Consider the following 15,482-nt stretch of genomic DNA (forward strand, 5'->3'; position numbering starts at 1 on the left):
TATAATCTGTGTGGATTAATTTAGGCTACTCATACAATCTACATGCTAAAGTGAATCAATGTTTGCGGGGGAATTTCCCCGCATTATAAGTGGTAGACCTGCGGGAATTATTAAAAATACTTATTGAAGTATTATCTGTTATATTATTTATTTGAATAGTTCAAAAAGTACAATAAATGTAAAAAAAATATATATATATAATAATAATTAAGAATTGTTGAAAGGTGTCTTTTTAATAAATGCAACACGTTCCCAAAGTCATGTAAAATAATCGCATTACATAATCGTGATTTCAATACTGACCAAAATAATCGTGATTATGATTTTTTTCCATAATCGAGCAGCCCTAGTGACTTGACAAATGTGTGCTGGAAAAAAAATTGGTGCAGAAACAATTTTAACTCGTTAATAAATTTCTGCTAGTATTTTTAAATGACAAAGAAACAGCAAGTAGCCCATTGAATTAAATGTGAAATTACAGTTTTTCTCAGTCGCTTTGGTGCATTTCTCACATCACTATTTACATTTCCACAACAGTTAACGCAGTTCTCAAAACAATTAGTACAAACTGCAAAACCTAGTTGATAACCTGCAAAAGCGTGTCACTTGCTCAAAATGGATAGCCCATTCCTCAAAAGCAAGTATTCATGTCAATGAAAGTGTCAGTGTCATCAAAATGAAAAGTCCTGACACCATCGTTTATGAACAAGATAGTCAAATGGCTTAGTCATGTTTTCATTACGACAGTTTACTCTGTAAATGTTTTCCAATGATAAAAGTCAGATCTTGGTGACACTACCTGAAAATGCTCAAGACAGCACTAAATACTATTTGCACAGCCATTTGAAAAAATACAGTAAAGTTACACATTACTGTATTTATGAGGTAACTGAGTACAAGACACTGAATATATGTATGTTTCACATTTTTACTGCATATGCTCTTTGCAATTCTAATTTGTTCACAGCATTGTGCAAAAGAAAAAATACACCATTATTTACAACAAACATAAACTCCCTTTGGGTAGAGCTGTGCACAACTGTGAACAATATTGCAGTAGGCCTATATACTGTATTGGAACTGAACATACAACATACATAGGACTGTAATCATTCATGCACATCCAGATGTTCCTCTCTGTCTGGTCACATAATTTTATCTACATCACAGTGAATATCATCTCTTGCTCAATTGCAAATTGTTCAATTTAGGAGACTTTTTCAGGATTTTTTTTTTATTTTTATTTTTTTAAATGACAGATTTTGACAACTAGTTCAACATTTTTGTATGTGATGACTCAAGCAATGAAATGATGACTATTAGTTTTATATGGAATGACTATTCAGCATTCACAAGTATAGTTAATTTTGACTGACATGACATAAGCAAATGATAATGTTATAAAACAGCAGAGAGTTGTATGAAAGCAATTGATGCATGTCCAAAAGCCTTTGCAATTTGTTGGAAGGAATGAGAAACTGCTACTATGATGTGCACAAATGACTAAATGTTGTGGAGGTTGAACTAACTGTTGTGCAAATGTAAATAGTGATGTGAGAAATGCACCAAAGCGACTGAGAAAAACTGTAAGCGGAAAGACTGAAATAGTATTTTCTTGTAAAAATGTACTGCAATAATCTGTTTTATTTACAACTTTGTAAATAAAATAAAACATTTACACTGTTTTGACAAATCATGTTCTACTTTTAGAGTGAGATGTCCTGATCTTTTGAGTTCAGAAGCTGACTGAAGCAGGTGTGGCGGCAGTCACAATCCTACAGAGGCCGAAGTCACCTGAACTCTGAAAAGTTGAACTCCCTCTGCTTCGTAAACAAACCTGACCGTCCGTGTTCTCTGCATATCGTTAACCTGACTAAAAGACACAGGTAACATTTATTGACCTCTGGCTTGATCTCTGCTGACTCCTGGCAAACCCAATCTCCAGCGCTGCACCTGGGTCCAGTTGTGACTGGGCAACTGTCCATCATGCAGTATTCAGATCCAGCCTGTGAAATATTCAACACAACACAACACTGACAACAAGGAAACAGTAAGAGTTTACTGGTCCTGAAAACACCAGATTGTCTTTCGATTTACTCGTACCTTCAGTCCATCACTCTTTCAGCTGGATCTGCTTATTATTTAAGCTGCTTTGACACAGTTACACTGCTTCTGTCGTACGTTTATTGGTGTAGACAGCAGTGGAGTTCCAGTTTAATCTGTACTAATCATGTTAGGGATGTCACAAACATCAAACCACGAAAGGAGCCCTCGCCTGATCTCCATATCTCAGATCTTATTCACTGTACATATTATCAGCAAGGGCACAACCAATGAATGAATCATAAACAGCCTGGGAATTTATCTGTGGCATATTGTTTGTTTCCTACTGGGTGGTGTTTGCTGCGTATAATGAGAATAATACGCACATTTTTGGCAGCTTGAGTTGAGATAAGAAGTCTTTGGCAAGTCATGTTTTGCACAACTCAATCACATCAAACAGTGTAATAATTTATTGAATGGATATCATGCAAAGACACAATTATATATTTTTGTGTGTGTGTGTGTGTGTGTGTGTGTGTGTGTGTGTGTGTGTGTGTGTGTGTGTGGGCTGAAACATCTCAACAGGGTGCAAATTATAGGGAGTTTGGAAAGAAGTTTGGAGTTTGAAGTTTGGAGTTTTTAACGACAGTTTCAACAGTGTTTTCAAACCACAAAAGTTGGATTACAAGTATTGTAATGACATACAATAGATGCTCTCAGACTGAAGTCGAATTCGCCCCTTAGAAGGTAACCATAGCAACAGAGTCGTTTCCATAAGGGTCAGTTTTGAAAGTACATTGACGAAAAATAAGTACTGTTATTATGTATCACTTTGTTATTACAAATGAAAACTATCACTCAAAAAATATTTCTTTGTAAGGTTTCATGGCACTTTTTATTTCAGCTCAGATCAATCCTCATGACTGATTTGAAATGTTGAAGAAGTAGATGTGGAAAGCTGTGGAGTGCAGAGAAGAAGAGAAAACGACAGTCAGTTTTATTTCACCTATAAAGGAGTTAACAATGTATCAGAGGTTCACAAACGCACTCTGCGATGTATAATTGCATGCAACAAAATGCACACTTTTTGTTAGCTCACTGTACATTGCACAAATATCTGTAATTCAATGCACAAATAAATTTGATTTTGCGTTTTTAATGACTTTTAAGATGATGGAGTACATACTGTGATTTGATATTGATTTCAAACCTCTCAAAAAGTCAGTAGTTTTTCACTTATATATATATAAAAAAAAAATAATTGTATCCAACATTGTTTTCCGTCATGTACAACACATGCATATATTTTCTTGTCTAGGAAATGTTTTGTGTGTGTGTGTGTGTGTGTGTGTGTGTGTGTGTGTGTGTGTGTGTGTGTGTGTGTGTGTGTGTGTGTGTGTGTGTGTGTGTGTTTCATGACCCTTGTTTAGAGGGAATGTTTTTTCCTGTCCCAGATTAATATGCAGCTATTTGGTTGAATTCCCTAAAACATGTGAACACTGTGGCTCTGTGATGCTATAAAGACACTGCTCAGAGCATCTTAGCTCAACCAGGGTTTGGGGGCAGCAGACAAGAATAATTGTTTTTGCGATTCTGTCTGATGACTGTATGGTTCAGAATTTACACTCTTCATATTTAAGATATTGGGCCCTATCTTGCACCCAGCGCAATTGACTTTGTACACCGACGCATGTATCATTCCTATTTTGCACCCGCGTAAAGCGGACTTTTCCCTCCACAGATGCACGTCGGTTAACTAAGAAATACACTTGCGCTCCCCGGGGCGGTTCAGCGCAAAGAGGAGGCGTGTTCCGGCGCAAACGTTCCCTCGTGCTATTTTACAGGTTTAGAAAACAATTGCGCCACTGACCGAAAAAAAAAAAAACAGTCTAAAGTCAGTGGCGCGTTGCGCATGTTATTCATATGCTATTTAAGGGCGCATGCTTGGCCTTAATCAATGTAGCATGTGCACAACGCGCATACACTTTGATTCTCTCATCTACACACAGACGCAGCAGTTATTTTTGCAAATCATACATTATTACGATAGATAGATAGATAGATAGATAGATAGATAGATAGATAGATAGATAGATAGATAGGTAGATAGATAGATAGATAGATAGATAGATAGATAGATAGATAGATAGATAGATAGATAGATAGATAGATAGATAGACAGACATTTTATTATAAAAGCATACATCTAGCTTACACATTTACCCAAATTATCATTCGCCTGTTTAACCGAAGTTAAAGTCGATTGCTGAGTTCGCGCGCATAGGTTTAGTTACCTATGATCACGCGCGTGAACTCGGCAATCGACTACTTTGGACTTCAACCGAAAACAGGATGTAAACACAGGTATTTGCGCTGGCTTAAATAACATCATTTTTATACATATCTTTCACATCTACTGCAGTCAGATTCACTCGTGTTCACTCAGAAGGAATCACTCACATTTTCTGTGCACTTGTAATGACACATCAAGGATGTTACGAGGCTAAAAGCAGGCTTACTACTTGCCCCATTGAAGTCAACAGGGTGCAAATTTTAAAAATAGAATAACTCGGTGTAGGCAACACCGATGATTTTTGTCGTTGTTCTCTGTATTGACAGCACTCCAAATGTACAAAAAAATGATTGGGTGTGTTTCTCCATCCCCAACGTCCCTGACGAGAACGTCGGTCTCCTCGGCCTTGAACCGCTCCTGGCGTGCGCCTGGCAAATCCGCCGTTATAATAGGAATCCGCTTTAGAACAAGCGCGCCTGCTCTTAAAGGGAATGTGAGATGTCGCTCTGATTGGTTAATTTCACGTTACGCCCAAACCACACCTATGAGTAATGAAGCTACTTCAGACCAACCCCTTTTAGATTTGCGTCGGGCACAAGAGTCATTTATCCCGCCGGGAAAATAGCAACAGCGCCAAGACCCACCCACAAAGTTACTTGCGCTTTGCGCTTTGACACTTGCGTTTCAGATCGTTAAAATAGGGCCCATTTTGTCTGAGTGTGCTATACAGCGGCAGAATAATACACTAGAGGTGTTTGCGCTGAATTAACTGAACCATGTTGCATATGTTCTGCCCAACACAGAGCAATCTGTCTCACCGCAAGCTCTAATTAAAAAGTTATGAACTTTTTGACACTGACCTGCCCATTGTTGATTTAACCACATGCTCTTTACTTTTTATGCTCCATGTTAATTGCAAAACTAGATTTAAGCAGATGCTCATCCCTAGTGAATTATGCCATTTGCTGATTAACTTCAAGATTCCTACATATCTACAGGAAAAATGTACCAAACATTTCTATTTGAGCTTTTTGTGCTGAGGTGCCTTGAGAAATTGCCAGCCATAATAACGTTCTCAGCAAATGCTTCTATGAATAGGATCTCATGAAAAGAAATGTCCCGATCTGCAGGTTACTTTTCAGATCCAATGCAATGCGTTTCCTTCTGAGGTCTGTCTTTCATTGAGTTCTGCCACCGGACACCTACATGTTTCTAATCCAGCATAGACACCCCCACACAGACACACACAAAAACCCCACACACTCTTACAGAAACACGCACATACATGCCTTGCACTCCTACACACACAGACAGCTTGTTATATCATCTATAATCCCAGTTACACACTTCTGTATTCATGTACATGCTTGTGTACAGACACTACAAACTAGGGCTGGGTTATGTCTCTCAATCTGCCATTTGTTGCTAAGTACATTCACAATATATTTTAATACATTTTTCAATAAATATTTATATATGCATTTCAGTAAACAATCAAAATACAGAAAACTCTATTTTTCATATTGTTTAAGAATGATATTGAATGATTTTTTTTTTACTAATATGCATCAAATTAACATTACATAGCAATATTTACTTGTTTGTATTTTTATAAAAAATTAAAATGTAAAAAACCATGTGGAGATTTCAGTGAAAATTTAAAGTAATGGCACTAAAGAATTGTTGAACAGAATTATTGAAATGGGCATTTTGAATTTGTTGGAAAGGATTTTGAATGCTTTCAAAAATTCTAAATATCCCCTAGCCCTAATACACACACACACACACACACACACACACACACATGGAGAAAAGTTCAAGTAGCTCTGTTGTTTTTCTCATTCCAGAAGTCCGTGACACAAATCTGTTACCGGTCTTAAAATCCTCTTACCATCTTTTTTGCTTTTTACACAATACTGTTCTTTTTGGCGCACAAGTATTCTTGGGTGAAAAAAAAAATAATAATTAGGAAAGCTAAAACAACAAATAAAAAGTAAACAAAAGAAAGTTGTGTCCAAAATCCTGCAGTGTGAGACCTGGAGCACTTCTGTGCTCTGAGATGCTCTGGACTCTCTTCCAGAGATGGTAAACCTCTCTCATGTGGCTCTGTGACTCTGAGCTGCTGAGCCTGTTCTCTTCATTATAGCTCTATACTCTTCCTCACTCCCAGAAGCCCCTGGGCTCAGTAATCTGCCCAAAAGTGTCATTTTCCCATGATGTACCAATCAGCAAACTCCATATGCACCTCTGGCAGCTCCAGTGGCATCCACAGGGCTCAGGCTGTGGCCATTGAGGAACCTGTCCTTCTCAGTGCTCTTCTGGTTTGATGAAGACAGTAGCTCTGTTCTAAAACCTTGCTGTCTACAGCCTGCATGGGCCACATCTCAACCACGCTTGACTCACAATTGATTCCAATAGAGTTTGAGTTTAGGATGTTGCTAAGCTAATGGTGTGAAACTCTGAGCTAATAAACATGTAGCAAATTTTGGGTAAAATATTGTATACTATTTTTAGCAACTTTTTTTTTTTTTTGGTTATTTTCATTTATAAATAATGAATTGATATAATTTATTTAATATTTCATTTCACATTTTTATATTTCAATTATTTCATTATATTTATAATTAAAATATGATTTATAATTATATAATATCTTTTGACTTGTCACTGTGCATTCTCTGTGAAACAAACATGCAGTGCTTCCTTAGATTGTGTACAAAAGAAGATATCTTATAAGGCACCAAAAGTCTGACTTTGGGACCAAAACTTTTTGTTCCCAGGTTTTTTTTTCTTTTTCTTGAGTGCAAGATTTTGGAACAGAGCTTTTTTCTTTTTTTTTTTTTTTTTTCTAGTTAGGTTGAGACGGCCAAAGTTGACAGTCTCATTTAGTACAGCAATGATCTCACGCTGACTTCTAGATTGAACAAAGTGATAAGGAAAGCATGGTAAAACCTATTAATCATCGTCTTTATTTCCTTTTTTCCAGAAACTTGGGGAAGTCTGGCCTGAGAGTCTCGTGTCTTGGATTAGGTGAGTTTACGGCTTCGGAGTTTACGATTATAAAGTAGATAAAGAAACCTACAAAAGCTTTTTTAGTTTCTTTTTCACAAGATTATTATTTTTTTTTAAACCACCAGATGCTATTATTGGTAGACAACCATCCAGCCAGGGTTTTTCTGTTCTCTTCAGCTGGGAATTAAAGATTATCCATGTTATCTGTAGCTTCATCTTAAGGCTTTACTCTTCAGTGTCATTGGTGGATCAGTGATAATCATTTAAACCTGGTTTATCTTGTGAAAAGCAGCGGCTGATTCTAGATCTCTTTACAGGAACATGGGTGACGTTTGGAGGACAGATCACAGATGAGGTATGATGAGCCCTGATGTGAACTTTTATGTACACTTACAGGAACACTTCTCCCAAAAATATCCTGTCAGCGTCTGCTCACCTTTATATATTTCCAAACTGTAAAACGTATTTATTTGTTTTATTTGTGTTTCTTTCATGGAACACAATGTCATTTTATATTGTTAAACCTTGAACAGTATCAAGGTAGTCCATAAGAGTCATGTGCTATATTCCAAATATTTCGAAAGTATGTGAGGAACAGTGAATCTCATTTACGCTTGTGGTCATTCAAACATGTTTGATATCATTGATGTATAAAGTCTCATGACTGCAGCACAACACATTTGAATGTTTTAAAATAAATATGGAAGAAAAATATACTAGAATCAGAAATAATGATGGTTGATAAAATGATTAAACCTTTTTTGGGGGTAAATTAACCCTTAAACACAATGTCTGTGGATCCTTAAAATGTATGAAAACATCCTAAATTTTCCTTTTTAAATTTAAGGCTGAAAAAAACTTTAAGTCATAAAGTAAAAAAAAAGTTAATCAATGCACAATTTAATGGTGAATATTCCCAGATTCAGATTCTGTGTATGAAAAAAAAACAAATGTGATTACAGAATATTCTTCCATGAACCACAGTTCAGCTGAACTTATTGCTGTGCTAATAAAACATTTTTTTAACAAAACTATTCGGTGGATGTATCAAAATGTTTTATAGTGCTTTGATATTAAATATTAAATAATAGATGTTATTTTTGTCTGCTTATGCCCTATTTAGCATGCAGTAGTGTTTTATTGCCAGCATATACTGTAAATGTACTATTAAAGATGACTTATAGACTGGCACGATGCAGAATACAGCTTTTAATAATTGAATAGGCTGCAACACCTTGAATACTGTATTCCTCTGTCTTCAATCCTGGCAGATGGCAGAGCAGCTGATGACTCTGGCGTATGAGAACGGGATCAATCTGTTCGACACGGCAGAGGTCTACGCTGCTGGAAAGTGAGTGCGCCAAAATGAACACACAGCTAACCCCATCACATTATTATTTGTAGACTGTAGTATTGCAATGTGCTGAAATGTGTTCTTTTTGTTTATCTTGTGTAGTTATTAAAAGGCACATAACACACATAGTTTCTGCCGATCTCATGTTAATCTTGAGTACTACCCATAGAGTAGGATTGCATTCTTTAGTTTTATCATATTTCTAAAAGACAGTGGAATGAACAAACACACTTGCACAACTCCGTTGCTCCCCCGGAAAAACAAACTGCATCCACTGTTCCCTTACGCTGGGTTCTTTGGGAAGCTGAACAAGGTTATCTTTCCGTCACAACCAAAAACACACTTATTTTGGTGACATTGATTTACGGTCTAAAAACAAAATGACAAATCCTTCTTGAGCAAGAAGTGCCCATACAAGGTATTTCTGCCTTTATGACCATAGACCATATTCGGAAAAAAAATTTCCGAAACTTTTACGAACCCTGAAGGAGTGTATTTGGCACAGAAATACTCTGTAATACGTCCAACTCGTTTAAAAAAAAAACTTTTCTCACATTTAGCATGAGAATCCAACTCTTTAACAGTGTAAATAAGTCAGAATGCATGAAATAGCATTCATGAATTCGTGCATTATTACATCCCCATTAAGTAATGTAGTAATAATAATGTTACACCTATTTTACAGCTTGTGTTTTATTCTTAGAACTTTTTTTTTTTTTACAGCACTTTGGTCAACTTCGGTTGTTTATAAATTGTGCTTTATAAATAAACATTGTATTGTATTTGAAGAAGGTTACATAACATTTGCAGACCACCTTTGTGTGATTTTTATTTCAAATATTGGTATCGTTTGCTCACGCCATAGCAACTCTTCGCAGCACTGTAGCATTGTGGTGCTGCTCTTTAGAAAATGTCAAATCTAGTTGTCAGTTTTCATTTGTGAAGTTCATTTGACTCTTTTAGCATGAACTCTCTTCACGTTTTCTTTAAAACTAGGGGTCATTTCAAAAGGTGAATGAACATTCAAACGGCAGCTGACCCAGAGCATCATTGGAAATGGTGTTCCTCGTCTGTGTCTTGCGTGGGAGTTTGTGTTGAACTTGTCATAAAGACTCAGTACAAAGCCTCCAGATCAGGGAAGGGCTCTAAACTGTCATGTGCATTTACTTTTTATGTCGAATATCACAGTTTTCAGACTTGAGTATTACTTCTAGTTGGATCTTGAAATGATAGCATCTCTTAATGTTTCAAACAAGCGAGATTTATCAGCTGTGAGCCAGATGAAGCGCAATAATCTGAGGGATTATCCGGCTTTGACAATGAATACGATTACCTGACCTAAACTGATACTATGAGCAACATATATGTCGATATGTCAGTAGAGAATGAGGAAATAACAAAAAGATGTAGTGACCCAAAAATAAGGTCCAGATGCCCATTTTACAAAGTTAAAGGTGCCCTAGAATTTGAAATTGACTTTATCTTGGCATAGTTAAATAACAAGAGTTCAGTACATGGACATGACATACAGTGAGTCTCAAACACCACTGTTTTCTCCTTCTTATTTAAATCTTGTTTTTGAAAAACACCCCTGAAAAATAGGCGAATCTCCACATAACACCGACTGTGACGCAACAGTCGGGATCATTAATATGTACGCCTCCAAAAATTTGCATATGCCAGCCCATGTTCAAGGCCAGGCGGAACTGCGCAGCCGAATCATCGTCCGAATCATTTTTCTTCTCGAGACATCATGGCTTGCAAACGAGCGAAGCATGGCAGTTGCTCAGTGTTTGGATGTACAAATGAACACAAAGGTATTTTTTTAGTTCCTTCATCCGAGCCTCTGAAGAAGCAGTGGGTTATGTGGATTTCTGATGTGTAATTGTTCAAGTTGTTCAATACTGTTTATGCATCAGTAAATCAAGCCAGTGACTAAACGATCAACTTCACGTCGTTTCTCTTAGTAGGATGAAAATAATCGTACTTAAACTGTGATTAATATACAGATAGCGATCAAAGAACAATCCCTTTCCAGTCGCCCAAGCTGTCAATCACACAGCGCGAGTTTATCTGGACACTTGCCAAAACTCGTTATGAAATCAATGACGCTGTTACACTGCACAACGAAGCTCTTACTGTACGTACATCATGTTTGCATTGGTGAAATCATTAGAGTGCAGAAACTGCGTTGCAATGATAAGATCTTCATTCACGTGATCAACAGGCTTACACTAAAGTCTCACAGCAGCCAATCACAGCAGTGGGCGTTTACACTGAAGTCTCACAGCAGCCAATCACAGCAGTGGGCGTTTACACTGAAGTCTCACAGCAGCCAATCACAGCAGTGGGCGTTTACACTGAAGTCTCACAGCAGCCAATCACAGCAGTGGGCGTTTACACTGAAGTCTCACAGCAGCCAATCACAGCAGTGGGCGTTTACACTGAAGTCTCACAGCAGCCAATCACAGCAGTGGGCGTTTACACTGAAGTCTCACAGCAGCCAATCACAGCAGTGGGCGTTTACACTGAAGTCTCACAGCAGACACGCCCCTTCAAACAGAGTGTTCAAAAATCAGGCTAAAATCAGGCTAGGAAAAATGCCTTTTATTTCTAAATTATAACAAATTTTTATCTAAAAAACATACTAACATTATAAGGGCACCCCAGGAAACATGCTAAAATAATAAAATAATCCATGCAAGGGCACCTTTAAAACACTATCTTGCATATAGAATATATTTTAATTATATATATAATACAATAATATTACATTACAATATTATTCTTATTAAATGTACTATATATATATATATATATATATAGATTGTCCTAAATACTGTTTTTCAAAGTTTTAGTTTTGACGGCTTCATCAAAGAATGTTCCCTAAATGTAAGGGATCCTAGGTCAACATCTGATGCTAATTTTGTCTTATATTTGGACCCTGCTGCTGAGAAACTCATATTTCCAATTTGAGAGATTTGTATCCTGACAGTAACGCGCGTGTAAATCAATGGGTTAATTTCAGCTGCTAATCCATATTAGAACACACACATTTTCTCTAAACCTCTAAACAAGGAAAGTTTCCTGACACATGATGTTTCATAAATAAACTGAGGATAGCAGTTCGCTGTCATTAGCTCAGTGCTGGGCGTGGGCATCACTGATGGGGTGAGAAGAGTGGGAAGACATGAGAGTGGGAAAGTCTGCTTTATTTATCCGTTTGGCATAAACGGCTTTGGCAGTGTCTACCATACAGCTGCGGTCAATGCAGTGTGTTAAACCCACGTGCCGTAACGGGACAAACACCCCTGCTTAAATATATCTCACTAAACTGCTTACATCTGCAAATACACACACACACACATGTGCTGGCACACACGCGTGTATCTGCCCTGGCATGTGCACACATCAGCTTCTGTCACCTCTCTCTCTGTCTTTCTCTCCCTCGCACATAAGCAAACGAAAACACAGGCTGAGTCGCCCCCTCACGCATCTGTGTCCATCTCTGTTCCACATGCTAACACAAGAATACTAGCGTTCATATTCAGACATCCTCATGAAGATGAGCGACTCGCATTCACAGCTTTCCGCCGTCTCAGGAGCCTCCTTTGAAGTTGGGACTTGTTTTTAGAAAGTGCGGTGTAGCGGTGGGCCGTACATTCATGTGGATTAATGACCCGCTCTTTTCAGCTAATGACCACTAAATCAAAGCCCCACAGCTTGCTATCCAACAGCTTTCTGTTTTCATGTGAAGCCTGGATCAGTTTGAAACGCTGAATCAATGTTCATCCATCTTTTTGATCGATTTACTTCACAACTCTGGAATGCTTGATTCTGAATGGTCAGTCACAGCTTTTCTGTGATCAAATATTTTTTATAATATTGCTTAATTTCTTTATTTATATGCACACAGCCATGCATATACAGTTATAAAATGGATTATTTTCAGTGAGCAGGTTTGCTTTATGTTGGTTGTGCTTGGGTTTATTTTATGATAATGACCATTCCTTGTGTGCAGTGACAAACATGCATATTTTATATTTACGTTCAGAGCTGTTTGTCCATAAGAAAATAAATGGAGATGTTGGTTCACCTGATGACAGTGTTATTTTATTGTTTTTTTTTAAATACTGTTATAGTATTTATTAATAATTTGAATTAGATTGTATATATTTCACTTTAATTTTAGTTTTAGTAATTTTTTTGTGTGTGCTTTTAATCATTTTCTTTTTTAAACATTTCTATATAATTTTAATTTACATCTATTTCAGTTTTAGTGGTTTTAGTACTTCTTCAACTTATTTTATTTCAATTAGTTGCCAAGTTAACATTTCTAATTTTGGTTTAAATTGTTTAAAGTTTTTCATTTAATATTTATTTTGTTATTTTACTTCAGATTTATTTCAATTAATGAAAACATTTTCCCCCAACTTTTATTGTTCAAGGGTTAGTAGTTAGAGAATGGATATTGTAACATTTGTTGTTTTTGTTGTTTTCATTCACTTTCACTATATCAAAAATATTCCTTTAATATTCTCTGTCTTCCCATAACATCAAACATTTGAAAGGAAAAACGACATTCCAGAAGGATTTTTAAGAGAGAGTAATAGTAAAACACTGGGATTTGTGGCGTCGAGGAGCGTTGACTGGATTACAGAACACCGGTTCATTGACTAGTGTTTGGTCTGGGAGAGATCTCACTCACCGAGAAATTCACAACCCGATCCGTATCCTCATTGGGCCCATTAGCACCTTCAGCACCACTAATGGCTGCCAGAGAGCCTTTTAGTCTCCAGGGAGTTACTGACACTCCTCACTGTCTGCAAATATAAAGTAGGCACACTTCTCAGGGAGTTAAAGATGCTTTTAGCACCCAGGTGTTTGTTAATTACTCGTTCACATGCCTTATCGCTTTAAATGTCTGCACTCTCTCCAACTGTAACTGGAGATGCTAGCCTTGCATAGCCTCAGATTTAACCAATGCATGCGTTACAAAGCAACCAAAACTCATTGAGCTCCCAGACTCTCAGAAATTGTGTAAAGCCAGCCACACTTGCTGTTTTAAGAAAACTCTTGTCATTTTATTTTTTATAATTTTTTTATTTTATTTTTTCGGGATAAGGATCAGACAGTCCATGAATAATCCATGAATGTGCTGTCTGAGATTCACAGTGTGTTCTAACAAGGAGCGTCGTTTTCAACAATTTGCCTGTCCACGCTGAATGCAACTTGATGCATGACATGACAATCAAAGCCAGATGAAACATTTAATATAGATATTATACAGCTGTTTGCATCAGGGATCTATAGATCGATAGCTAGAATAATAAACTCGAGAGAGGAGCAAGAGATTTTTTTTCCTTGAAAGATTTCCATGTGCTGTACCTGATATATATCAATGAATCAATATTGAATTGAATCAAGATCAGAATTAAACCTACTCGCAAGTTTTGTGATTTGAATCAAATCGAATTGAATCGAGAAGTTTGTGTCAATACCAAGCCCTAGTTTTAATTGCTTGTTTATGGCAAGAAGGAACCACTCTGAATATGAAAATACCTGGTATGTTTTCATGAAAAGTATTGGCAGAGTCTTTTTGGCATTGAAGTGTGGTTTTTAATTTACATGAATTGTATTATATTGCTGTCTTAGAAGAGGTGATTTACAGCACTTTGAAATGTCCCTTCAGTGTTTTGTTGGCTGTAGATGTCAATAAGATGACGGATTAGTCCGATAACCATCTGGTTTTCTGTTGCAGGGCGGAGATGGTGCTTGGCAACATCATAAAGAAGAAAGGATGGAGGTATGTTCATTAACCGCATACAGCTTTTCATTTCCTTCGGCCGTCTCTTATCTTGCGCTGATAGCTCGGCCCAGTGCCTCAGAGATTGTGCCACCGCAACCCAAGACAGGCACAAGTATAAATTATTAAAGCCCTGTAGCCTGGTGCTGTGTCCCATCTAGATATTGAATTATAGAACGGTCGTGTGTGTGTGTTTGTTGTGAAGTTGATGTCCTTATATATGTTTGTGTAATGTAACGCAATCTAAAGGACGTTCATGGTTAATAGAAACCCTTGATAAGACATTTTAATTTAAAGCAGGGCGGGCTCTCACTGTTTCTGCATAATGAGATGAAGCGTAACTGAGCTCTCTGCTGGAAAGAATCTGTGTGTGTGTGTGTGTGTGTGTGTGTGTGTGTGTGTGTGTGTGTGTGTGTGTGGTTGTGATGCTTAGTCATCCTGCTAGTCAGTGTGCATCAATATCAGGGCAATAACCCCTCACATAGCGCGCGTGTGTGCGCGTGTGTGTGTGCGTGTGTGTGTGCGTGTGTGTGTGTGTGTGTGTGTGTGTGGGCTTTCTTAGTGATAGTTTGTGAGTGGAAGTGAGATAAATCTGATAGACCTAAATATTATATATATATATATATATATATATATGTATATGTGTGTGTATATATGTATATGTATGTGTGTGTGTGTGTGTGTGTGTATGTATGTATATGTATATATATATATATATATATGTATCCATTTCATATATAAATGCAGCTTTATATAAAACCAGTAGATGTCTGTTGCATGTCCTTATTTAGACAGCCAAGTATTTACACAGCCAAGTGTGTTTGTTTGTGTGCGTGCGTGCGTGCGTGCGTGCGTGCGTGCGTGCGTGCGTGCGTGTTTGTATGTAAATGCATTCCTTTGAAATTAAAATTGTTACCGCAAGCTGTTACTCAGTTGTAATTATTTGCAACTTAGTTGCTTCCTAAAAGCCTTTC

General features: G+C 37.2%; 1 protein-coding gene across 9 annotated transcripts in view; it reads left to right on the forward strand.

The window, feature by feature from the left end:
* The window catches only part of kcnab2a (potassium voltage-gated channel subfamily A regulatory beta subunit 2a), a gene marked incomplete at its 5' end in the record, with an annotated part of 98,990 nt that overhangs the window by 69,945 nt on the left and 13,563 nt on the right, over positions 1 to 15,482 (forward strand). For all 9 annotated transcript variants that reach the window (XM_084396248.1, XM_084396243.1, XM_084396245.1 and 6 more), the window contains 4 exons: positions 7,323 to 7,366; positions 7,666 to 7,703; positions 8,620 to 8,699; positions 14,464 to 14,508. In XM_084396248.1, coding sequence (XP_084252374.1) covers positions 7,323 to 7,366; positions 7,666 to 7,703; positions 8,620 to 8,699; positions 14,464 to 14,508 — 207 coding nt within the window. The remainder of the gene's footprint in view (positions 1 to 7,322; positions 7,367 to 7,665; positions 7,704 to 8,619; positions 8,700 to 14,463; positions 14,509 to 15,482) is intronic.

Source organism: Rutilus rutilus, assembly GCF_951802725.1.
Source record: "Rutilus rutilus genome assembly, chromosome: 22".
In the NCBI taxonomy this organism is placed as follows: Eukaryota; Metazoa; Chordata; class Actinopteri; order Cypriniformes; family Leuciscidae; genus Rutilus; species Rutilus rutilus.